The sequence below is a fragment of the Linepithema humile genome, chromosome 8 (assembly GCF_040581485.1).
Source record: "Linepithema humile isolate Giens D197 chromosome 8, Lhum_UNIL_v1.0, whole genome shotgun sequence".
In the NCBI taxonomy this organism is placed as follows: Eukaryota; Metazoa; Arthropoda; class Insecta; order Hymenoptera; family Formicidae; genus Linepithema; species Linepithema humile.
Window position 1 is genome coordinate 1,915,366 of NC_090135.1, and position 25,734 is coordinate 1,941,099.

The 25,734-nt window shown below is 28.8% G+C and overlaps 2 protein-coding genes and 2 long non-coding RNA genes across 6 annotated transcripts; 3 read left to right on the forward strand and 1 right to left on the reverse strand.

The window, feature by feature from the left end:
* The first annotated feature begins 7,431 nt into the window (after nucleotides 1-7,431).
* On the forward strand, nucleotides 7,432-8,079 carry LOC137001644 (uncharacterized). The gene has a single exon (XM_067360755.1). The coding sequence runs from the start codon at nucleotides 7,432-7,434 to the stop codon at nucleotides 8,077-8,079; it is 648 nt and encodes a 215-aa protein (XP_067216856.1).
* Nucleotides 8,080-9,199: 1,120 nt separating this feature from the next.
* LOC105668714 (uncharacterized) lies at nucleotides 9,200-17,508 on the forward strand. The gene is made up of 11 exons (XM_067360697.1): nucleotides 9,200-9,466; nucleotides 12,793-12,998; nucleotides 13,127-13,384; nucleotides 13,712-13,789; nucleotides 13,962-14,129; nucleotides 15,033-15,158; nucleotides 15,447-15,571; nucleotides 15,853-16,012; nucleotides 16,212-16,728; nucleotides 16,810-17,077; nucleotides 17,207-17,508. The coding sequence occupies exons 2-9, from the start codon at nucleotides 12,794-12,796 to the stop codon at nucleotides 16,352-16,354; spliced, it is 1,263 nt and encodes a 420-aa protein (XP_067216798.1). The 5' UTR covers nucleotides 9,200-9,466; nucleotide 12,793; the 3' UTR covers nucleotides 16,355-16,728; nucleotides 16,810-17,077; nucleotides 17,207-17,508.
* Nucleotides 17,509-20,861: 3,353 nt separating this feature from the next.
* Nucleotides 20,862-22,878, forward strand: LOC137001588 (uncharacterized). Of its 3 annotated transcripts, XR_010891566.1 has the most exons (7): nucleotides 20,862-21,063; nucleotides 21,272-21,359; nucleotides 21,481-21,571; nucleotides 21,693-21,783; nucleotides 21,905-21,929; nucleotides 22,013-22,101; nucleotides 22,189-22,878. It is a non-coding gene; the product is annotated as an uncharacterized lncRNA (long non-coding RNA). The 3 variants fall into 3 exon arrangements; XR_010891564.1 differs by having other exon boundaries at nucleotides 20,864-21,063; nucleotides 21,905-22,101; XR_010891565.1 differs by having other exon boundaries at nucleotides 20,866-21,063; nucleotides 21,272-21,355; nucleotides 21,905-22,101.
* LOC137001590 (uncharacterized) lies at nucleotides 22,634-25,661 on the reverse strand. The gene is made up of 2 exons (XR_010891568.1): nucleotides 24,739-25,661; nucleotides 22,634-24,629 (listed from the first exon to the last, which is right to left on the reverse strand). It is a non-coding gene; the product is annotated as an uncharacterized lncRNA (long non-coding RNA).
* Between the last annotated feature and the right edge of the window lie 73 nt (nucleotides 25,662-25,734).

The window sequence follows — 25,734 nt, forward strand, 5'->3', positions numbered from 1 at the left end:
ATAATACATATATCTTTTTATTCAGAATTTCTTTCAGTAATGTTACAAACAAAAAAAATTAAAGAGAAAAAGAACAATTTTGATTAAAAAATCAAGAAATTACTTAATTTATTAAATCTCATAAATATTGTTCTTTTGTTTTCTTACAAACATTTTTTTAATGTTTATTTCTTAATAAGTAATAGCAAATAATAATTATGATTATACTTACATTTTCTGAATTTGACTTTTTGACTGGTTATTTTTGAGCATGTGCTCTGGATTTTTTTAATTCTTGTATTGATTGGATCACGTTCTAATTTGATGTTTTTAATTGAAATGTATTTTCTCTATTAAGAAATAACAAAAATATTAAAAGTAAATAATGATAATGTTTACAACACTGACAGTAATCATTATTTAATATAAATTATTTTAATACTTGTCTCTTTTTTGTTTTGAAAAAACTAATATTTATAAAGTTCTCCAATACCAATGAAAATGATTGAATCATAGGGATAAAGTCTTTGCAATTATTAAAATCCTTGAAAATTAGAAATAGTACTTGAAGTATTTGATATTTTAATTATTTATTTAAAAAGAAGTTTATTATTCTTTTGATTTTCACAAACTTTGTTTTTGCAATTTAATAATTTTTATGGATGTTTCTTAATGTCTTAAATTTAAATATTGATAAACTAAGAGTAATTTAAATAAATATTATAATGTATAAGATACCTTTCATTTTGATAACCAAAATTTAATTTCTTTGATGCATTGTCCTGAGGTTTGGTGTTGGATTGCAATAAGACATTGCTAAAAGTCCTACAATGCAATTCTTGGAGTTAATATGTTATTAAAATAACTGATTTTTTTGTGACTTAATATCTTCTTTTCTGAATGTGTTTTTCCATTAATTTCATGTTTTCAAACAACGGCTACTGTTTTATTACTTGTGTTACACTTCCACTGCGTGTTGCACGGTCATTTAGTCTCCTTTGCTTGCTGTATCTGTCCTTCAACCTTTTCCATCTTTGTTGTACTTCATTAACTATGGAAAATGAAAAATGGAATTTAAACATTATTTCAAACATTAGGATATAATTTGGCATAAACAAAAACATACCTGTGTAATGTTCCTCAAAAATTTCCAAAATTTCCTATTACCAATAATCAATTAATAGAGATAGATTTAGAATACTAAGATGCATGACTAAATACTAACTTATTTAATTTAGAATTTAATGATTAAGGTGGAAACCCTAATATACTTGCGCTTATTCATATAGTCATTATTATTTATTAATCATAAGATTAAATATATTTGTTTAACAGAAATAATAAAAGTAAAAAGCTATAGATATATACAGGGTGTCCCATTTTAGAAACCCCACGTGAATAACTTTTCAAAGAGACATTTTTAAGAAAAATGATTTAGACCAAAGTTGTTGGGTTTGAAAAAGGACATTCGATAATGACATTGGTTTAACCTAGAGTGTACATGGTTATATATAGGTCAACTTTGTTTTTTTAAATAGAACACCCTATTTTTTATTCCAAAATCTAATAGCTGGTGTCAAGAGCTTTTCAAAACACTATAATGAAATTATTTTTTATTAAGTACTTTTCGAGTTATGAGGCTTGTAAATTACAGTATTTTGACATAAAATATAAAATATCTTGTAAAACATTCAGTTTTTGAGAATGTTACCTTAATACTTTTATGCATAAAATAATGAGACAAATTAATTGGTATAAAGAAAACACATTGGTTTTAAAAAAAAGTATGCAGTTGCATGTTGCAAACTACATATTTTTTCTTGAAAGCAACTATGTGTTTTTTTTATACCAATTGATTCGTCTCATTATTTTATGCATAAAAGTATTAAGGTAAGATTCTCAAAAATTAAATGTTTTACAAGATATTTTGTATTTTATGTCAAAATGCTGTAACTTTCAAGCCTCATAACTCGAAAAGTACTTAATGAAAAATAACTTTATTATAGTGCTTTGAAAAGCTCTTGACACCAGCTATTAGATTTTGGAATAAAAAATAGGGTGTTCTATTTAAAAAAATAAAGTTAATCTCCATATGACCTTGGCATGTACACCCTAGGTTAAACCAATGTCATCATTGGATATCCCTCTCCAAACCCAACAACTTTGGTCTGAATCATTTTTCTCGAAAATATCTCTGAAAAGTTATTCACGTGGGGTTTTTAAAATGGGACGCTTTGTATATGTGAAGATCGCTCTCTAAACGCAATGCTATGACGAAGTTATAATCGATAAAACAGACCTCATACGCATATATATATATATATATATATATATATATATATATATATATATATATCTTTGGTACAATTCGGGGACTTTTTTTGATACATATGGTATATTTTGAGAACATTTTGCACTTTTGAGGACCGTCCTCATTATTTTTTTTCCTTATGGTATATTTTGAGGACTGTCCTGAAAATTACAATGTTTCCAGTTGGTAATATTCGAGGACATAAGCTCTGTTGATTAAAAGTCTTCATAATAGACCAAATACATATGAATATTATTTTGTATTTGGTACATTTTTAGGACATAAAAAATTCAATTTATTAGCATTTATTTTTTATTTATTTTTATGTCTTCTAGCTTTACACCTGTTTTTTCATTTTCACTAGCATTAAAATAAGGAAAATAAATGCTAAATCATTATAATAATGCAACCTCTGTATTAATTCAATTTCGAGGACTGTCCTTAAAATTACAGCTTTTTAGTTGGTAATATTTAAGGACAAAATCTGTCGTATAAAAGTCTTCATAAATGACCAAACACATATGAATATTGTTTTGTATATTTTAAGGACATAAAAGAGTTTAATTTTTAGCTGTGTATTTGTTTTTTCATTTACATAAGCATTAAAACAAAGAAAATGAATGCTAAATCATATAATAATGCAATCTCTATATTAATTTATTAGTACGTGTCCTCGAAATATATATTCTGTTTTTTTCAGTTTATATTTCTTTATTATTATCTTTAGAAAAAATAAAAAAAAACAAATATAAGAATTAAATATTAAAAATAATTAATAAAAGTACATAAACTGTAGGAAAACTAAGAGATTATTGTATTATATAACATTTATTAGCATCTGTCCTAAAAAAATCCCAATCGCGTATTTTTCTGACTTTCTACTCATTTTAAACGTTCTAAAATTACTAAAAAAGTAATAAGTATTAAATTATTAAAAAATTTATTAGAAATAATCAACAACAGGAGATAAAAAGAAAACTTATTGTAAACGTTTTAATTTATTATACAGATATCGTCAAATGGTATATTTACAAATACATACAAATAGTATTCTAAAAATATAAATATTTTATATATATTTATTTAATCATTGATAATGAAGAGCAAATAAACAAAAAAATTTATGGAAGAAGATTGCAGGAAAAAGAAGAAATATTATACGTTCCGTCTCAATTTATTAGTACATCCCCAAAATTTAATAAACTGTATTTTTCTAATTATTTTTTTTTTGCTTGTTTAGTCTCATCGATATCAATAAACCTTAAGAGATTAAACCGCCTTAGCAGCCTAAAAATGATATCTATGTTTGGAATTTTTGGAGGAGAAAACAAAAGATCAAAAACTTTTGATTGAGACTTTATTATATGCATCTTTAAAAATATAAAAATAATTTTTTAAATATATCAAATAAGAGGCATATCGAGCCGTTACTGGATGGTAAAAATGGAATGTAAAAATTTTTCGGATGTCATATAGAGAAATTGATTTGTCTACAAAAGACTTTTAAATTGCACACTGATCTCAGTTCGAGATACATAATGTGAAATAAAGTACAAAGATCTCCATATTCGGAGAACACATGTTGTACGAAATAAGAAATTACAAAAAGGAAGAAAGAGGAATAAGAAAAAATATCAGGGCGCGAGTGGCCCCGATATTTTTTCTAATAATTTTGTAATTTTTATTTTTAACAAAATGACGGCGCTATAGCCGTATCGCTAGCCATCGTTTTTAGATGGATCTCTCCACAGTGGTATTCATAACTTCTATACCATTTAACATGGGACAAAATACAAAAAATTTTCGTCATCTGCGTATCAAATACTAAAAAAGTAGGATTTTTCAAAAATATTGATTTTTGGCAAAATGATGAACAAAAGAAGTGCATTTTTCGCTTAAAATTTTATAAAAATGTCAATTACAAAAAAAGTTTTATAAGAGTAAGTATCCACTCCAAATTTCAAATAAATCGGATAAAAAATGTGAAAAACTTTAAAAATGCTATTTTGAGAAAAACACGTTTAAAATTTCAGTTATTGTTTAAAATTTCAGTTTTGTTCATAAAACAATAAAATCTCAATTTTATTTTCAGTCTGCTATTCCTGGGTTATATAACTGTCCTAATAGTTAATTTGTCTCATCTGCCTCTTTTCTAATAGTTTTTAATGTCTTTTGAGTTTCTTTAATGGCGACTGTCAAGGAGCGGTCAACCGCTTGCACGCGGCGCATGTTCGCTTTCGCACAGAAATTATAGCAGTTGAGGCTAATTAGATTCAGAATTTTCAATTAAAACCATTTAAATTCTATTTTTAAAGCTATAAACTATCGATTTAGGTAAAAAAATCAATTTTTGTTAAATCGCCAAGGTGGTCTAACCGCTTAAGTTTGTGTATTGCGAACGCCTTATGTAATGCTTATAAAAATAATCAATCTTTTATTAACAAAAAGAAATTGTTCTCAATCATATTTGATTTGGACAATGTTTGAGAAGAAATCGTGAGCTAATAGCCTAACAACAAAAGTACGTAGCAAATAAATTAAAAAATGGCACACAAATGCATTGCATCTTTTACTACGTTTGATATTAATATATATTTTTTTTACCAATTTACAATTAGTTATATAATATAACTATTGTTATTCCGTGGCGGTCGTGGCAGACATGGTAGCGTGCCTGCTCTTCGTGTAGGAGATCCGAGTTCAAATCCATCCAAGAACTCAAGTAAAAACAAAAAATAAAAATAAAAATAAAAATCGACCCCCACCGGTTTGTTCCGGCCAACCGACAGTCAGCACAACTCTGACGGCTGGATAGGACTCTGTGGGCCAATCACCCGCAAGTCCGAAAGCAATCGATTCGAGAAACGGACACGAGCCTCGGATATGGGACGGAATCACCGGCAACGACCTTTGGCAATCAAAAAGGCATACGAATTGGCACATGGAACATCCGGACATTGGCGCAGGCATCCCGATTAGCACAGCTGGCCAGGGAAATGACCAGGTGTAAAACCAAGATCTTGGGCCTTAGCGAAGTATGGTGGAAAGACAGCGGTGATATAACAACACCAGATAATCACTATATGATATTCTCGGGCAACTCAACCTCTCACATCAACGGGGTCGGGATTATCATGACAACCGAAATAAAAAGATCACTAATAGAATGGAACCCAGTCTCCGACCGAATTATCACCGCCCGCTTTCGAACAAAAAATCGCAATGTAACAATCATTCAATGCTACGCACCAACGGAGGCAACGGACGATGGAAAAGATCATTTCTATAATCAACTGCAATCAACAATCGCCGCAGTGCATAGGAAAGACGTCAGAATTGTTATGGGCGATTTCAACGGGAAAATTGGCAGCAATAATAACAACCTTACTGAAATAATGGGCTTCCACGGACTCGGAGAAACACGCAGTAACAACGGCGAACGACTGATCGACCTCTGTATGGCCAACCATCTCTTCATCGGGGGTACGCGTTTTCCGCACAAGGACATCCACAAATATGCATGGCAATCACCAGATGGAATAACACGCAACCAAATCGATCACGTATTAATTAATAAAAGCTCTCTGAACTCCCTCCTGGATGTACGGACAATGCGCAGTGCAGACATGTACAGCGATCATAAGCTAGTTGTGGCAAAAATACGCATAAAACCAATGAAAATAATAACATCAAGAATAAGTCGAAAGAAATTTGATACGGAAAAACTCAAGATCAAGAGCGTCCACCAAAACTTCTGTGAAACCCTTGCAGCCAAAATGGAAATAAATCCTGAGGTAGACGCCAGGGAGAAATGGGAAGCAGTGCAAAAAGCATACATTAAAACTGCAACCGAAATCATCGGGCTCAAAGACAACACTCGTAGGCCATGGATTACCAATGAAACCTGGGAATTAATAGAACAAAGAAGAACGCTATATTTACGACTAAATCAGAATCGGAATGAAGAAACTCTCGCAAGATATAATGACATAGAACAACAAATCAAGACAATGGCGAGAAAAGATCGTCGCAAATACGAGGAAAAAATCATTATTGACGCAGAATCAGCAGCAGAACGAAGAGATGTGCGTGGAATGTACCAGTGCATCAGGAGGGTTACTGGCCAGTTTACGAGCATCCCACCAATTAAAAACATTGATGGTCGCATTCTCACCACGGAGCAACAGCAACTTAACCGATGGGCAGAATTCTTCAAATACGATGACCCAACAAACGAAAATCAAAACATCGACTACCCGTCATCATCACATATCAGCACACAACCACCATCAACTACTGAAATTAGAACGGCAATAAAAAAGCTCAAGAACAACAAAGCTGCCGGTAGTGATAACATCGTACCTGAACTGCTCAAAACCGACTCAACTTCAGCGGCAGAGATGCTTGCGCCCATCCTGGCAGAAGTTTGGAACACAGGCAACATTCCGAAGTCATGGAAGCAGGGGCTAATCATCACAATACCAAAAAAAGGCGATCTACGCGAGTGTAAAAACTGGCGTGGAATAGCCCTCCTGAACACAATAACCAAGATCCTTGCATCTACTATTCACGAGAGATTGGCAGCTCACGTCAACGAGAAACTGAGGAACGAGCAGGCAGGATTTCGCCCCGGACGCAGCTGTATCGATCATATAAACAGCCTCCGCATTATTGTGGAGCAATCGGCGGAATTCAGCTCACCACTGTACATGACATTCGTGGACTTCGAGAGAGCATTTGACACCGTAACAAGACCGGCTATCTGGAAGGCACTTGAGAAATTTGGAGTACCAGCCCAAATAACAAGGCTTATAAAAGAGCTATACAATAACGCAGAATGTAATGTCCTCTTCAAAGGGAAAATGAGCCCCGCCTTTCAGATCAACAGAGGTGTCCGCCAGGGTTGCGTTCTATCGCCGTTGCTGTTCCTAATGGTGCTAGACACGGTGATGGAAAAATGCAACCAAGAAGCAGCAGGCGGGATATAATGGCTGCTGACCCACCGGCTCAACGATCTTGACTATGCGGATGACATCGTGATGCTGTCACACACGTACAGTGACGCGCAAGGAAGACTTTCAGCATTACAAAGATGCGCAGCAGAGGTTGGACTAAAAATTAACATTAATAAAACCAAGGTGATGCGCATGGGAACAAAGGAAAACGCACCCATTTCCGTAGTAGGACACACAATTGAAGAAGTCAACGACTTTGTATACCTTGGTTGCGTAATCGCCAAAGACGGAGGCACTGACATAGACATCAATAAAAGAATAAACAAGGCCCGACAAGCTTTCTTCCGACTCAACAAGATATGGAGAAGTTCAAAAATGTCTAACACACGCAAACTCCGACTCTTCAACGCCTGCGTCAAGTCGGTATTGCTATATGGCTGCGAAACTTGGAAGGCTACGAAAGGGATAACAAAGAAAATCCAAACCTTTGTGAACAAATGCCTACGACGGATCCTAAGAATATTCTGGCCAAAAACAATAACAAATGAAGAACTCATAAATATATCCAATCAGGAAGAAATCGACATCGAAATCCGTCGACAAAAGTGGAAATGGATCGGCCATACACTGAGAAAGGACCCACAAGATATAACTCGCATGGCCATGGAATACAATCCGCAAGGAAAACGCAAGAGAGGAAGACCTGCCATGACATGGAGAAGAACGGTCAACAAAGAACTAGAAACACTAGGAAAGAGCTGGGCAGAGATAAAAGTGATTGCCTCAAATAGAATAAGATGGAGGAGGCTCGTTGACGTCCTATGCTCCACTTAAGGAGATAAAAAAATTAAAAAAAAAAAAAAAAAAAAAAAAAAAAAAAATTGTTATTCTATTAATAACTGTAAAGGGAATCCTTATAACTGTATATACACACATTACTTTTATTTATTTTTATCAAAATATGAAATCAATTTGCAATATATATGTGGTGTATATTTTTTAAGTATACGCACGTATGATTGTAATATAGAAAGAAAAAAACAAAACATTTTTAGATTATTTTTATTTTATAACATTTTTAATAAAGATATTAATAAGATCACATTAAAAAAATAAACATAAAAATGGTACGCGCACCAACTAAAAAACTTACGATTTTAAGGACAGTCCTCAAAATATGCCATATATGTCAAAAGATGTCCTCGAATTCTAAATATATACAGGGTGTTCCATTTTAATTGCTTCAGTCAAATATCTCGAAAAATGAGCTCGATAGACAAAAATGTTTCAGACAAAAGTTGTATGATTTCGAGGAGGTCATTATACAATAACATATTTTTTCAGAAATAGAAGCATTTCAGAAATTTAAAGGTCAATTTTGATTTTTTAAATGGAACCATTTTAATTGTCTTACATAAATATAGATTCCTTGTAACATTGCATAAAAAATTATAAGGGTAAAACAGCTAAAAATTGAACGTTCTACGAGATTTTTTATATCTTAATCTGACATATTTTGATATAAAATATAAAATATGTCGTAAAATATTTAATTTTCGATAATTAATTTTACCGTAATACTTTTATGCACAGAATAATGACAAATCAACTGATACGTATAATTGTTTGTAAGAAAAAGTATACAGCTGCATATTGGAAATTATACATACATTTTCTTACGAACAACTATGCATTTTCTTTGCACCAGTTGATTTGTCTGATTATTTTGTCTATAAAAGTATTACGGTAAAATTATCGAAAACTAAATATTTTACGAGATATTTTGTATTCCCACACAGCACATGATATCATTCGAATATTCTGTAGTCATACTGTGAATATACGTATTATACATAATATACTGAGAATATTTCTATAACATCTCTTATAGTATATTATTTTTCGTATATTCTCAGAACATTCTTATAATATCTCTTATAGTATATTACTTCTCGTACATTCTCGTATATTCTTAGAACATATTTTTAAGTTACGTAAAATAATTTATGCAGTGCTGACAGTGAATTTCAGAATGCAGCTTTAAATTTCCTAATCTCCGAGAAAGAGCGCTCATATCTCCTTCTGGCTCGCTATTTACCAGGACTCGCGATACTAGCGCTCGCGCAAGTGTTATTAGAAGAACTGTCTAATACAAGAAAGCAAGTGCCGTGATTGCCATTTCAAAAATAAGTCTACGTGAAAGCAACCAATATTCTCTAAGGTTTGTTCAAATTATTATTACTCTTATTAGTCTTTAGTCAATTTTTTGTTTTTTTTTGCTTCCAAGTTGCTTTCCATTTACATCAAAACTCAGATAATTCTCATTTGACGTCATAACTCAATTGAATGCACGTTTCTTTTCATTCTGACAAATGAGATTCAACTGAGTTTTTACCTACAATCTGCACAAGCTCAAAATCGTGTGCTTTATTGAGGTTTGTTAACTCATATTAAAAGTGAGGTTATAAATTTGTGTGTTGAATGGCTAATATGAATGAAATACTGCCATCAAAAAAGAAAAAGATTAAACATTTTTGTTATCTTTAATAATAATATTTTATTCTTTATGTTAGCAATTCTATTAAAAAATTGAAATCGACGGTTAACAGTAACCGACGTTGGAAAAAGTGGCCCATAAACTTGCGCGTTTTTTTAAATCAAAACAAGAAGAATAAAAGTAAACAGTCAGTGCTAGATGTTCGTATGTATTGGAGTACAATTATGAAATAAATAACGTTTCAACCTGTATCAGGTCATCTTCCGTTAATTTTATATATTAACAGAAGAACCAAATTGAAGATTTGAATTATTTTATATAATTAAAATCGTATCTTTTATATAATATGAAATCATATTTTATGTAATTAACATTTCTTCCAAATTAATATTTTTTTTATAATTTAAATTTTAGTCTTAACATTAAATTTGACCATGAACAATACATTAATACTTGGAATTCTCAGCGATTTCATAATGCGAAATTCTAACAAGATATTGCGTGCGAATAATTAGCAATGATAAATAATTCATTTTCAAAAACGTTATAATGTATGATAAATCAATTTTTGTAAGAATTTGAAGATGAGCTGATATAAGTTGTTTATTTTATAATTGTATTTCAATACACACGCACGAACATCTAGCACTGGTCTGTTTGCTTTTTATTCTTATTGTTAATTTTGAATTTATTGGCCTTGAATTTAATTCATTTCTATCTTTAATATTCACTGAACAATGACGTCATTATTTGAGTATAAAATACTCACATAACTTTAGACTTGTGTGAAAATGGAGAACAACTGCATTCTCTCTGCTATATATTGTCCGCATTAACAATAATTGTATATTAACACATTCTAATAGAATAAAAATGAATCGAAAGCACTAAAGAAGAAATATTTCATATGTATCAAAACGCCACTTCGACAGAATAACTAAGTTAGAATCGGAAATGATTTCTGATGTTCTTCTCAGCACATTACATGAAACATCACATATTAATATTAATGAAAATTCCACAAAAACTTTTGTAAATGTTTCCACAATGGGTTGTGATATTCCGATTGATGAGGATATTGCTGGTAATAGTACTATTAATGAAGTGAGGGAAATAATTAATGAAACATCTATAGAAGATAAAAATGATTATGAATGCAGACAATCAAATAATTATACATCTGATTCGCAACAATCATCTGAAGAATTTTTACCTTATCTATCAGAAAATACAGAAATAATAGACAGTAATATAATAAGTGATTTAGCTATGTGGGCTGTAAAATATCAAATTTCTCACATTGCTTTAAGAGCATTATTACACAGATTGAGAAAACATTCTTGCTTTTCAACGTTATCATCAGATCCAAGAACACTTTTACAAACACCAAGGAAGCAAGAAATACGTATGATAGCGCCAGGAAGCTACTATCATTTTGGTGTATTAAATTCCGTATCAAAGATACTAGCATCTATAAAAGATAACATTGATTGTATAAAAATAACTATTAATATTGATGGGTTACCACTATCAAAATCGTCAACACAGCAATTTTGGCCTATATTAGGTTCGGTTGTTCCATATAATAATGTTTTTATAATTGGACTTTATTACGGTAACGAAAAACCAGCAAATGCCAACGATTTTTTGAGGGATTTTGTTGATGAAGCAAAAGATTTATTCGAAAATGGCATTAATTTTAATGGCCGTAACATACCATGCAGGCTAGAAGCTCTAATTTGCGACACACCAGCAAAATCATTCGTTCTTTGTGTGAAAGGACATACAGGATACTATAGTTGTACTAAATGTCAAACAGAAGGAGAATATGTTTGTAATCGAATATGTTTCCCACAAGTCGATGCGCCACTTCGAACAAATGACGATTTCATTCAAAAGATAGATGATAATTATCACAAGCCAAATATCACTTGTGTTTTACTGAAATTACCTCATTTTATGCCGGTGACAAATGTTCCTTTGGATTACATGCATTTGATATGTTTGGGAATTATGCGCAAATTGATATATTTATGGCTTGTGGGAGACATTCAGTATCGATTACAATCAAGAACTGTTGAAGAAATTTCTACAAGTCTAGTAACACAGCTGAAACCTTCAATACCTGTAGAATTTGCAAGGAAGCCACGAAAACTCGATTGTGTTAAATTATGGAAGGCTACGGAGTATAGAATGATATTATTGTATATAGGTCCATTAGCTTTTAAATCCAAATTAAAAAAGAATGTTTTTTTTAATTTTCTAACATTACATGTGATTGTAAGAATTTTGTCATCACAAAAATTAAACGAACATCTAACCTATGCGCAAGAATTGATTCTTTTTTTTATAAATACATTTAAGAAACTATATGGAACTCAACATATATCACACAACGTGCATAGTCTTATACATCTTGTTTCTGATGTCCAAAAATTTGGGCCACTTGATAATTTTAGTGCATTCAAATTCGAAAATTACATGCAAATAATAAAGAAATATATTAGAAAAGCAGATAGACCTTTATCGCAAGTAGTGCGCAGATGCATTGAAAAAAAAATAAACTCTGAATCATCACTATCATTGATTACTTTATCAGATTGTATAATGAAACATCCCAGTTTAATGGCGTTGCATTCTGATGGTCCACTGACAGACAACAGCACCAATCCACAATACAAAATTGTGAAATATAATGGACTAACATTAAAAGCTGGATCACTGGCGGATAATTGTTGTGGCTTAAAATGTAGTGCAATTGTGTGTATACAAAATATAGCGTACTGCACTAAGCGAAATATTCCAATAATAATAGGTCATGAATTTTTGGAAAGAGAAAATCTATATAATATTCCTTGCCCATCCTCATTACTTGGAATTTATACTGTACACTCTTATTCTAATTTGAAATCATGGCCGTTACAAAATGTCATTACAAAATATGTCAAATTGCCTTGTGAAGATAAATATACAGTTTTTCCATTGTTGCATACCGCTATGTAATTTATTGTAAAAGAATATTTATTGTAACAGTATATTTATTGTAATAGAATGAATGACGACAAATTTTACGTCATTGAGTTTGAGGATGGACTTCAAATAGTGCCCAACAATTGGTTAAGTACAGTCCTGAAGAGTGCTGTCTGGCCTGTTGGTTTCATCAGTAATATAAGATACGATAAAGCTGTAAAATCGATGGAAGAACCGCAAAGTACATGGTTGAGTCATCCCATTAAAAAAATCTATGGAACATATTGTAAGTAATATTATATTCTTCTTAAATGTATTATTACTTCTCTGTATGAAATATTAATATATTTTAATGTTCTTTTGTAATATAACTTAACAATATGTTTCTTCATAATTATATTCTTTTTTTTGCAGCGCATTATGCAATAGCAAGAAAAAAATTAAAAGAAGCTGAGGAAATATCAAATCTCAATTCTGGAACTGAGAAAAATGAATATCTTAAGAGGTCTAGAAAAATTAGAGCCGCAAAACTCATGAACTCATCAATGAGTGGTGGTGATGAACTTTCTGATGAAAATTTGCTGTCTGATCTTCCAACAGTTCCAAAAACTTCTAATATGACTACTAAACATGTTTCGAAAAAACAAAAACTAGAAAGACGTGCAAAAGAAGGTATGAGCATTAATAGAAATAATAATGGATTAAAAATCATGAGATGTTTTAATAAAGATCTAGTGAAGCAAATATTGAAGTTACTTATATATACTGTTCATTATGTATAAATTATACATGTATGATTCTTGTTGATAGAACAGGGTAAGCAACGTTAGCAGGGTTAGGACTTACTTTACTAGATTTAGGGAGGGACAGTCTTTTGCTGAAAAAAAGTCAACTGTTAACTGTCTTTTGCTGAAAAAAGTCCCATTATAAAATATTTTTTATATATATCACACAACAAAGTAAAGAAATATAAAAGCACGTTAAACTTTTTTGTTTTAGAATTACAAAAGCATACAAACGAAATTTTTGATGGCGATTTGGATTGTATAACTATGAATGATTGCAATAATAATTTAAGTATGTATACACTACTTATAATAACAAATATTATATTTTATCGAATTTCTTATAATATTGTGTTTATCATAAATAAGATAAATTTTGTATATTTAGATATAAATATAATAGAAATAATGTATGTACAAATTATATGAACATCACATTGATAACATTGTTTCAATATTTTTAGAGCCGCAATGTAAAAATTTTTCTAACACTAAACATAATAAGGAGAATTATGATAAAAGCGAAATGAGCAGAATTCAATTTTCTAAAAATGTATCATATGATGAAGAATCGTATGATACTGATGATAGCGAATTTTTAACATCAAATTTAAACCGGAATAATACAGGAGGTTAGTATACCAGTTTATTGTTATTTGTATTTTACATTGTATTTTATTTTTGTAATTATTGATGGCAGAATGCGCGAGGTTGAACGGAGGACAGCTTTAGTTAGAATACAACTAACTTCCTGCTTTAGTACAAATATATCTTCCGCACTGCGCACTCTTTGTTATTTAATTCTGAATTTTGTATCTTATCTCTAATGTTTAACACTACTTAGTAATACTCTATATACTATAAAACTGAAACTTAGATGTGACATCAACGAAGGTCTTAATGTAAGTTAGTAACAAAACGTGGCGCAGCTACGCTGTATATAAAAACCAAAAACAAAAGAAAAACTCTTAATAGTGTAAGAGAGAGAAGAGGGAAACCACACGTCATCTCTCTCTCTCTTCTAAAGGCCAGAAGATGTCTTCACTCTAACAATTGATGAATTAATATGCTGTGTACAGTCATATTAGTGTTTCTGAAACAAATCAGCATGAATTTAGTTATTATATTTTTTTTCTTATTTCTAACATAAACAATTAAAAAATTTTTTTATTTTATCTGTAGACAATTAAAATGTTTTTTATAATGAGAATTTTCCAATAAAAAATACAGTTTACACTGTGTTATATTATAATTTGTATCTATTACCAAAGACCGTCCGATCTTAATACTATTGCAGAAATAAAATCAAAATTAATAATGCGATTTAAAACAAATATAAGCAATTAATAAAAATAGTAATGCATAAAGTAAGTGTTTAATATAGATGGAAAGAAAGACATGCAATTTGTAATATGTATAGCACATTATATCTATTATCAACAATGAAATGAACATTGCATATAAAGCTTCATTATGTATTAATTAATTTTAAAATTGTATTGGAATAATGGTAACATTTTTTTTATTACGTTTAGATACACAATGTACTGGAAATTTCATCACTCACAGTGAAGCAAATAATGAGGATAATATTGCGAGTGACAATTGTGCAGCCTCAAAGAAAACAGCAGTATTAAGCCCAGAGTTAAATCATGAACAAAGTTAGTAAAGGAACTAATTTTTATTGTATTTTTTATTTGTGACATATTAATACTTATAACTTTATTTATTCTGAAGCAACTTGGCACAATTTATTTCTTTTTTTATATTTCTTTATTTGTACAATTTTTGAAAAATTTTTTATTTCATTTGTACATAAATATGCATCAAAATTTCGATTGTTTTAGAAAATTTTCAACATTTTTTAATAAGAAAAGTAATACATTTAGAATTAGCATTGAATGATATAAAAAAAAATCAAAAAATCATGTTGCAAAAATTGTCAATAGATTCTTTCCATACAAAAGAAAAAGAAACTATTGATACATTAAACGATTTTCCATTGAAAGACCAAAACGATCTAGATACTATGGAAATAAAACTACAAAATGATTCTATTTATCGAGACAAAATGGTAAGTAAAATGTTAGTATTTTATTATAAACAGTGTCTTTGAAAAAAGAAAGGATAATGGTTTAAAATCTGACAAACAATTTAATTATGAAAACAATTTGTACAGTATAAATGTTATTTAAATACTTTTACTCACAATTGCAAATCCCAAGTTGATATCTTTCTTTTTATTTTTGGATGTTATATACAAAGAGTAGAAAACTGTTTAAATAATAAAAATACAACTTCAATTTTATAGTAACATATTTTGTAACTATTAATAATGCAATGTAATAATTTCAGAAAACACAATTGACACGTGTACTGAGCAATTGTTTAAAAACTTCATGTTTACGACTAATTAAACTAATATTTTCGAACCAACTTGCTCTGAATTATAGTTGGTTTGGAGCTAAAAAGAAACAAAATTTTTCTACTTTGAATGTATGCAAAGTAATAATGAGTAAGATATTTAAAAACTCTCTTTATTTTTTTATTAATCAATGTTATAACTAAACCAATGAAACTTGTTTACAATTTTTCATATTTTTCAACAGTTTCTTTTAAATATTACAAATAAAGCATAAAATGTTACTTAATTTACATTGCATTACATTATAGTGATATTTGTTTTAATTTATTAATAAATATCTTTTTTCCAGGTGTTATACGAAAATCATTTCCTGATACTACAGATGATAAGATCTCTGCTCCTATTAAAACCTGGTTGGCTCATGCTAAAGAACGTATAGAGAGACATCAAAATCAATCTCAAAATCAAGATGAAAACCAAACTCAAGAATGAATTATGAAAGCTTGTCACATTTTTATTACAATAATTTTTTTGAAGTTTTATTTGGGTAAAGGAGAATAGGAGTTTCTTATATCTCCTTGGACATTGATCAATCTTTTTTTGAAATTTTCTTTGAATAAAAAGACTAGGAGTTTTTAATATCTTCTTGAACATTGATCATTTTATTTTTTGAAATTTTCTTTGGATAAAAGACTAGGAGTTTCTTATATCTCCTTGGACATTGATCAATCTTTTTTTTATTTTTTTGAGTTTATTTTGGGTAGAGGAAAAAAGACGTTATTGATTTCTTGTTAATGTTGAAATTAAATTCAGAGAAATGATGAGGCGTTTAATTCTCAGCACGTAATTGTTAGAGAAATGTTATGGTAATAAAAATAAAACATCTATAAATTTAAATATTTTTTATTAATAATAATTTTATTAATAATATTATTATAATGTTTCAGTGATATATGGAAAAAAATATTGAAGCGGTGTACATACAAGTCACCGAAACGTTTTATTAGATAAAAGCCAGAATATTTATATTGGCGCAGAAAATTATGTTCGTTATGTTGATTCGAAGTTGAGAGAGGAAAAGGCACTTAGAAATACTTGGAACTGAATATGCAAAAGGGTTTACGGATTGTTGTGTGAAAATGTTAGTTACGACTTTTAAGTCTGCGATTTTTAAATCTCACGGAATATCCACGGATCAACATAATCAAACTAATAGTAAGTAATCACTATTATTAATCATATGTGTGTATATATACATATATACATATATAATTCATTGGTTTGCAATTAATTTTATGATGCTGTTTCTGTGATGCAGTACTTAACAAGAATAAATAATTACAGAATTCAAGCTGAAACTAATGGCTAGAGTGTCCGACGATGTGAATGTTAAAAAATTTGGAAGAACATATATTGCGAACGCAGATCGAGCGGATATAATAGCAGTTGTGTAGATGTATTATATCATTCAAGATTTCGAGAAATATTATATAATATATATAATTAGTTGTTAGTTTCTTACTATATGTAGTGTTTTTCTAAGAAACGTGAGAAATCGTGCTGTAAACATTGAAAAACATTGAAGTCTTCCCGTGTATTTTTTTATAAAAAAATAAATAAATATATTTTACATTAAACAAATCAAAGTATAAATTAATTTATATACAAAGCTGTGTATATATGTATACGTGCATGATATACCGTTCACATACCGTAACCGTTCTATATGCATACTGCGGGATATTCACAGTACGTACTAAGAACCAAGTTACGCGAGACATAGGAACTTACTGAGTATGTACTGCAGGATATCGTAGTACGTATATCGAATATTCTGAGAATATACGCAATATACTTTTGTGATATTCTCCGAATATTCTCAGAATCTACCTGTGCTGTCTGGGTTTTATATTAAAATATTTTAGATTAAAATAAAAAATATCTCATACCGTTCAATTTTTAGCTATTTTACTCATATAACTTTTATGTAGAATATTACAAAAAATCTAAATCTTTTTATATAAAAAAATTAGAGTAATTTTATTTTAAAAAATCAAAGTTGACCTTCAAATCTGCGAAATGTCTTAATGAGGAAAATTTTGTTTCATCCATTACGAGATATTTTAAGATATCTCTTAAAATCTAACAATTTTTATATAAAACATTTTTCTTTAAAATGCATTGTTCAAGAGATATATGAGATAGTCATTTAAAATGGGACACTCTGTATATATGTATAACAAAATGTGATATAAATATGTTGTAAATACATTGCACATACAAACAATAAAAATAAACATAAAAATGGTAGTGTTGAATGCTTTTTTTATTATCTTCCTAATGAAAAATATAATAAATAAAAAGTATAAACACTTATATAACTTAAATTGTATTTATCATTTACCTTTTGTTAAAATATGTATATATTTGTTAAGATTGCATTATATTTAATATAGAAAATATATTAAGATATATTAATACAAATAAAAATATTTTCTTTTACAGATACATTTAAAAATACATTTTAATCGATAATTTCGTGTAATGTTCAAAATAACGACGAATATAAAAACTGTAATTATTAAACAATAATATTTATCATAAAAATTAAATATTAGTAATTATTTTTAATTAAAGTTTTAATATTCATATCGTGAAATATTTAAACTTAGAACAATAAAAACAAAAACTTTAATTGTAAGTATAATTCAGTACTATAATACTTTTCCTATCTAACAAATAATAATGTTTCTCTGATTTCCTAATTTCATTTATTTGAGAAATTTATTGTAGCAGATTGTTCGACTAATTTTATTTTCAAACTATTATGTATCAATTATCAATCATTGTGCGTTGAAGTGGATGGTTTTCGCTTAATTTTTGAGGAAGAATCTTTGTTATTACTATAACTTATTATAAAAATAATCGACATAGCGATTTTAAATTTTAATTTTGGACACCGCTTGGATATTTTACCTCTCTGGCCTTTAATAGAAGACAACAATCTACATAATTTTTGCATTATTATAAGAATTTCCTGATACATTATATGGCACTACATTCAAAAAACATATAGTCATTACGGAAATTACTCTTAATTTAATGGACAATCAGATTACGGATCTACTCAATTTCATGGACCATCATAAAAAAAATACACAAAGAAATGTACAGAAAGCTGGTAATAATTAAAGATATTACAGAGAAGTCTCACAATTTTTAGAAGCTGCACAAGACATGAAAGATTTAGCGAATAATTTAATTGATGAAAGCGACAGCGCTGAAAATGATAAAAACACAAAAATTAAAGACAATAATAAAATATTTTAAAAAATTAATTGTTTATCAGCAATTGAATGATAGTGAGTAAAAAATTTATTTCCTAAATATGTAGATTGCTTTATTATAATTTTAATGCAGATGTATAAAAAACGTACAAAAACTGAAATAAAAATAGTATAGAAAATGCAGATCAGGAAGTAAAGATCTGGTTTATGTACATGTATACATATACATGTAGGTATGTACATGTATATTCAACTAATAATGTTATTTGATATTAAATAATCGTAAAAAGGATATTTATGTATAATTTGTTTAATTTTCTTTATGTGCAGATGCATTTATGACGCCTGTTAAATATGCAACTTTGATACAAGAAGAGAAAAGAATTGTGTTAGAAATATTTGGAAAATAATTACAAACTGGGATTACAAGATATACTAATAACTGAAAAAAAATACAGAATCTTATATCTAGTCCTTGTATGATTAAACGAACAGTTCCACAAATATATATATATAAGAGTATGGTTATACACGTAAAAAAAATTAAATAAATTTTAAAACTATTTATCACAAAAATCGCATCATAAAATTGTTTTAATACTTAAAAAAATGACTCAGTGTGTAATATACCTTTAGGTTGCAGTCCACTTGACGCTATAAATATACTTTGAGACGTTCCTTCGATAAAGAAAGAAAGAGAGAAAGAACACTTCAAAACATTTATAACGTCAACTGGATCGCAGTCATAGACATTATATAGATCGAGCATTAACTATTTGTATGTACATATACAATAAAAGTCCTCAAAAATACCCATTTATTTAAAACAGTAAATATTATATAAATAAAGTATAATTAGCAATATACAGCTATAACAATTATATTGTAGTTATAAAGTGATATTGCTTGGCTTAAATTGAAACATGTATAAAAATTTCAATTTTATACATCCATGTCCCTATAATAGTCCATACATAAACATATACATATACATATATATGTCTTCATATCAATCCATTAGCTGTTAATATCTATACATTCTTAAAATAGACCGTATATGTTAAATCATTTATAGTTTTGACAAAAATAATATAGAATATAGATGATTGCGAGAAATAGCTATATTGACTAAATAATATTTACTGCTTCTAAATATACGCATCCTAAGTAGCACATGTTTGTTTCATATGTACGTTTCATATACGTTTCCTAAATGTATCCAATGGTTTAGAAAACGTATATGAAACAACACGTGCTACCTGGGATGTATATGTATATGTCTTTTTAAATGTCCTTAAAATATACCAAGCGCGTGCGCGCGTGCGCGTTTGGTACAATTTGGGAACATTTTTTGATACATATGGCATATTTTCAACTCTGTTCGAAAAATTAAAAGTTTTTTCGTTGATGCGTAAACTATTTTTAAGTTTATTTTTATTTTTTATTATATTCTGATTTGATGTCTTTATTAAAAATGTTACAAAATATAAAAATATATAAAAAAGTGTTTTTTTTTTCTTTCATCCCTAACAGCACATGACATCCTGCGTATCATCCCATTTTCATACTGATTCTACTGTGATCATCCAGTAAAAATTGAGATCATCTCTGTAAGATCTCTGTAGTATGATTCGGTTTTTTTTTGCACGCGTTAATTCTCAGAATTTACTCAACGTACGCAAATAATACATATACGCTTTTCTATCGCATGCATATATTATCGGAATTTACTCAACTTACGCAAATGATATGTACGCACCTTTATCGCGCGAGTATAATCTCAGGTTTGACCGCTATGATACCAGCGCCAACTACGTCATTTCCATACGTACTACTTCCGGTCTTTTCCCGCTTGTCCGATCACCGAGAATTGTGTGCGTGAACGAGGAAAATTGAATTCCATCGATATCGAAGGTAATCCTATTTATTTCCTTACATTTATTTGACAAAAGTAGTAAATATAAAGTCAGAGATAGTTGTATTATATTTTTGTGACATTTCTAATTAATTTTTATATATTTGTCTGATCATTGTGTTTTTAGGTTAAGAAATACTTTAAGATTATATTGTTAGCTTTTATTATTAATTGTCTAATCTCTCTGATTTTTTAATCTGTTTTCAGCTTGCAATTGCAGGATTGAAGTCTTTTGTGCATTAAATTTTATTTGCATTCTTTTATTTGGCTGTATTCTCTGCATTCCACATTGTACGTAAGTCCTTTTCTATACTTTATATTTCACATTTTAAATGTTGGTTAACATTACAATTTTTCACTTATATTTACTTGCATAATAATTGTTTCTTAGCTTTCTGCTTTTTGGTCTGTTTCAGCTTGCAGTTGAAGGTTTAGAGTCTTGTACGCTCAATTCAATTGGCATTCTTCTTTTTGACTGCTCTTTCTGCATTCCAATTTCTACGAAACGTAAGTATTTTTCTATACTTTATATTTCACATTTTAAATGCTTGTTAATATTAAAATTTCTCACTTATATCTACTTGCATAATAATTGTTTCTTAGCTTTCTGCTTTTTGGTCTGTTTCAGCTTGCAGTTGAAGGTTTAGAGTTTTGTACGCTCAATTCAATTGGCATTCTTCTTTTTGACTGCTCTTTCTGCATTCCAATTTCTACGAAACGTAAGTATTTTTCTATACTTTATATTTCACATTTTAAATGCTTGTTAATATTAAAATTTCTCACTTATATCTACTTGCATAATAATTGTTTCTTAGCTTTCTGCTTTTTGGTCTGTTTCAGCTTGCAGTTGAAGGTTTCGAGTCTTGTGCGTACAATTCTATTGGCATTCTTCTTTTTGGATACTTTGTTATTGAATATCGAGAATATTAATTAATTGTTATTATTTAGATATGCTATCGCAATGAGTGACAGAGTACATAATGAAAACGACTCTTCATGCTGGAACAAAAGTTATTACTTTTCTACCAGGAACAAAGGTATGCATTTGTATTTATTTTATGTTATAAACTCATGTATAATTCTACACAAAGTTTTATTAATTTCTTATAATGTTATATTTCTAGATCAAATATTGGTGTGTGGGACGAAAGGAATGCCATCAAAGATTTAAGGAGAGCTGCTGAGATTGATCTTTCTTTACACAATTCCGTTGAGAAGAAATTGCAGATATTTGTAGCAGCCATTAAAGAAAAAAAGACTGTAAAAATTTTATTACTTTAATCTATTTTTTCAATATTTTTTAGTAACAAAAAATGAAAGAGATTAGTTTTTTATAGGTCGTTTTTTTTAAGATCTTATTGATAATTTTTTTTTAAATATAAGGAATTAAATTTGGAAGAAAAATCTTGCTTTAGTATTTATGTAATTTGTACTATGCTAATGTTGAAAGGTCAAAAATGATATGTATCGATATTTATATATGACTTAAAAGAATAATTTATTAGTCTGTTTAAATGGACTGTAAAAATAATTGTTACGCGATGGTGATTTAATATTAAATTAATAATATATTTGCATTTAAAGGACAAGTGTCATGTTTGATATATGGCATAATTTATTGTGCAATACTTCGAGTAAAAGTAAAACATAAAATGGATAATGTTTTTAAAAATATAATTGTGCAATAAAATAAAATGTAGATAGATATATATTTATATTAAATTTAATCTACAAAAATTTTATTTTATAACAATAAATTTATATTATGCTTTATCAGAATATAATTTGGAAATAAAAATAACATTTAATAAAAATTATATTTTATTACTTAATAACCTAACCTAACCTAAGCGTAAAATGACGCGCGCTTGAGCGCTTGGTTGTGTAAATGTGTGCGTGTATGTATGTCCTACTATACAATTCCCATTTTCATCCCATCTTCACACTATTCTTCTACTATAGACATAAATGCGACTAACTGTAGACGTTAGTGCGACAGTCTATGGGACGTTTTACCCCGGACATACGATGATTTCTAGAACGTACTACGTAGTATCGCAGTATCTGTGAGACTGTTCTGAGAATATCACAATTATACTGTTGCGATATTCTCATGATGGTCTCAGTATCTCCGTGTGCTGTTAGGGCATATTCATACAATCATACATCATGCGTCGAAACGTTTCCAACTGGCATAATTTCTTATGTTTTTTAAATATCTTATTATCAGTAAGGACACAAAAGGACACTAAAGAATTATATAAGTATCATAAGTATTGCTCATTGGATATGGAACAGAGACAGAATGATATTGTATCGACTGTGTCTCTTGCTGGAAAACAACCTATGAAGACTTTTTATTTAATAGATTTTATGTCCTTGAATATTACCAACTATAAACTTTTAATTTTAAGAACAGTTCCCAAAATATACCATATGTATCAAAAAATGTTCTCGAATTGTACCAAATATATATACATATTATATACAATTATATACAGTTTAAATTATATAAGTGCCTATATTTTTTATTTATTATATTTTTTATTAAGAAGATAATAAGAAAAAAAAAACAGATAGCGTGAACGATTTTCATGTTTATTTTTATTGTTCGTGTCTATATTATACAACGTATTTATATCATATAGTTTTTATTAAGACGTGTATTGTATTTAATGTAGAATAGGGATACATAATTGATCGAATCCGGCCCGCGAGGATTTACAATCCAAACCGTGACAAAAAAAGCAAAAAATATAATAATAATAATGTTTTAAATTTAGCTGCTGCGGTCCGCGGTATAAATCTTAAATTTCACATTTGGCCCAAAAAATTTTGCGTTTCCCTGATATAAAAAATATATTATAAATAAAAAAATTTTTTTTATAGTATACAGTTTATTGCATTGTATTTAAAATACATTTAAAAATACATTTCAGTCTATAATCTCTTGTAGTGCAATTTTTTAAATATTGTATATTGAATTAAATTCACAATATTCAATGAACATAAAAACTGTAATTATTGCACAATAATTATTACATTATAAAAATTAAATAATTAAAGTTTTAATATTCTTTTACATTAAAATAATGAACATGAAGATTATAACTATCACATTATGAAAAGCAAACCTAAGTAACTATTTTTAATTAAAATTTAAGTTAAAGTTTCAATATTTATTTTGTGCAATATTTAAACTTAAAACAATAAACAAAAAAAACTATAATTATCACAATATAAAAATTAAACATAAATAATCATCAAATAAAGTTTAAATTATTGCTTTAATATTGCACATTAAATTATTTTTTAAATATCAAAAAAATTTTAAGATAATTTTTGTGACCGTTTTAAAAATTTAATTTCTTTTTTTGCGTGTGTAACCATACTTTCATTTGAGGAACTGTTCGTTTAGCTAGACATGGAGTACTAGATATAAGATTCTGCATTTCTTTTCCAGTTATTAGTGTAACAGTTTGTAATTGTTTTTCAAATGTTTCTAATACAATTCTTTTCTCTTCTTGTGTTCAAGTTGCTCGTTTAACAGGCGTCACAAATGCATCTGTACATAAAGAAAAAATCATACATAAATATCCTTTTTACATTGTGGTTGTTTAATATCAAATGACATCACCAATTTATTAGTTGAATATACAAATTAAATTTCTTACCCTCTGATCTGCGTTTTTTTTGTACCGTTCTTATTTCAGTTTTTGTACGTTTTTTATACATTGAGTCTGCATTAGAAACATTAACATCATAATAAAGTAATCTATCTATATATTTCGGAAATAAATTTTCTACTTACTATCACTCGATTGCTGCAAACTATCTTCAAATATTTCATTCTCTTTGATTTCTATATTTTTGTCACTTTCAGCTTCGCTGTCGCTTTCATCAATTAAATTGTTTGCTGCATCTCTCACACCTTGGGCAGCTTCTAAAAGTTGTGAGACTTCTGTAATATCTTTAATTATTACCGGCTTTCTATACACTTCCTTGTGTATTTTTTCATGATGGCCCATGAAATTGGCTAGATCTGTAATCTGATTGTCCGTTAAATTAAGAGTTATTCCCATAGTGGCTATATGTTTTCTAAGTGTAGTGCCACGTAACGTGTCAGGAAATTCGGTTTTGCTCTCTTTAGCAAAACGCAACATAACTCGATATGCACGTAAATGTTTATCAATAATTTTGTCATGTCCTGGAATACCAAATAAATAAGGATTTTTTAAGTGTACTTTGGCTTTACTTCTTAACTGTAAAAACATTTGTGCACATTCCAAATTAAGTTCATCTAATATTATAGGAACAGTTCTTCCTAACTTTCCGCGTATACAAAATCGGACATATTTTTGTGCTTGTTCTTTTCTTTCTTTAGATAATTTACTGAACGTATCGATATTTTCATTAATTCTTTCGTAATTTTTAAAATCAGAAATTAATATTCGTTCAGTTTCTCCTGGCCGGCGGCGATTAAATAATTGTATTGATGTTAAAGTAGCTTCTCCAAGAGAAATCCAATCAGACAATGAAAATTTGTTTTTCAAATTATTGTATGATTCTTTTTGCACTTTTAATAGATGATTCCGCAATTTTTGTATATCTTTCATTGTAGGAAGTTTTGTAATTTTTTGTCTTCTAAATTGAGTTTGAGATTCGACTAC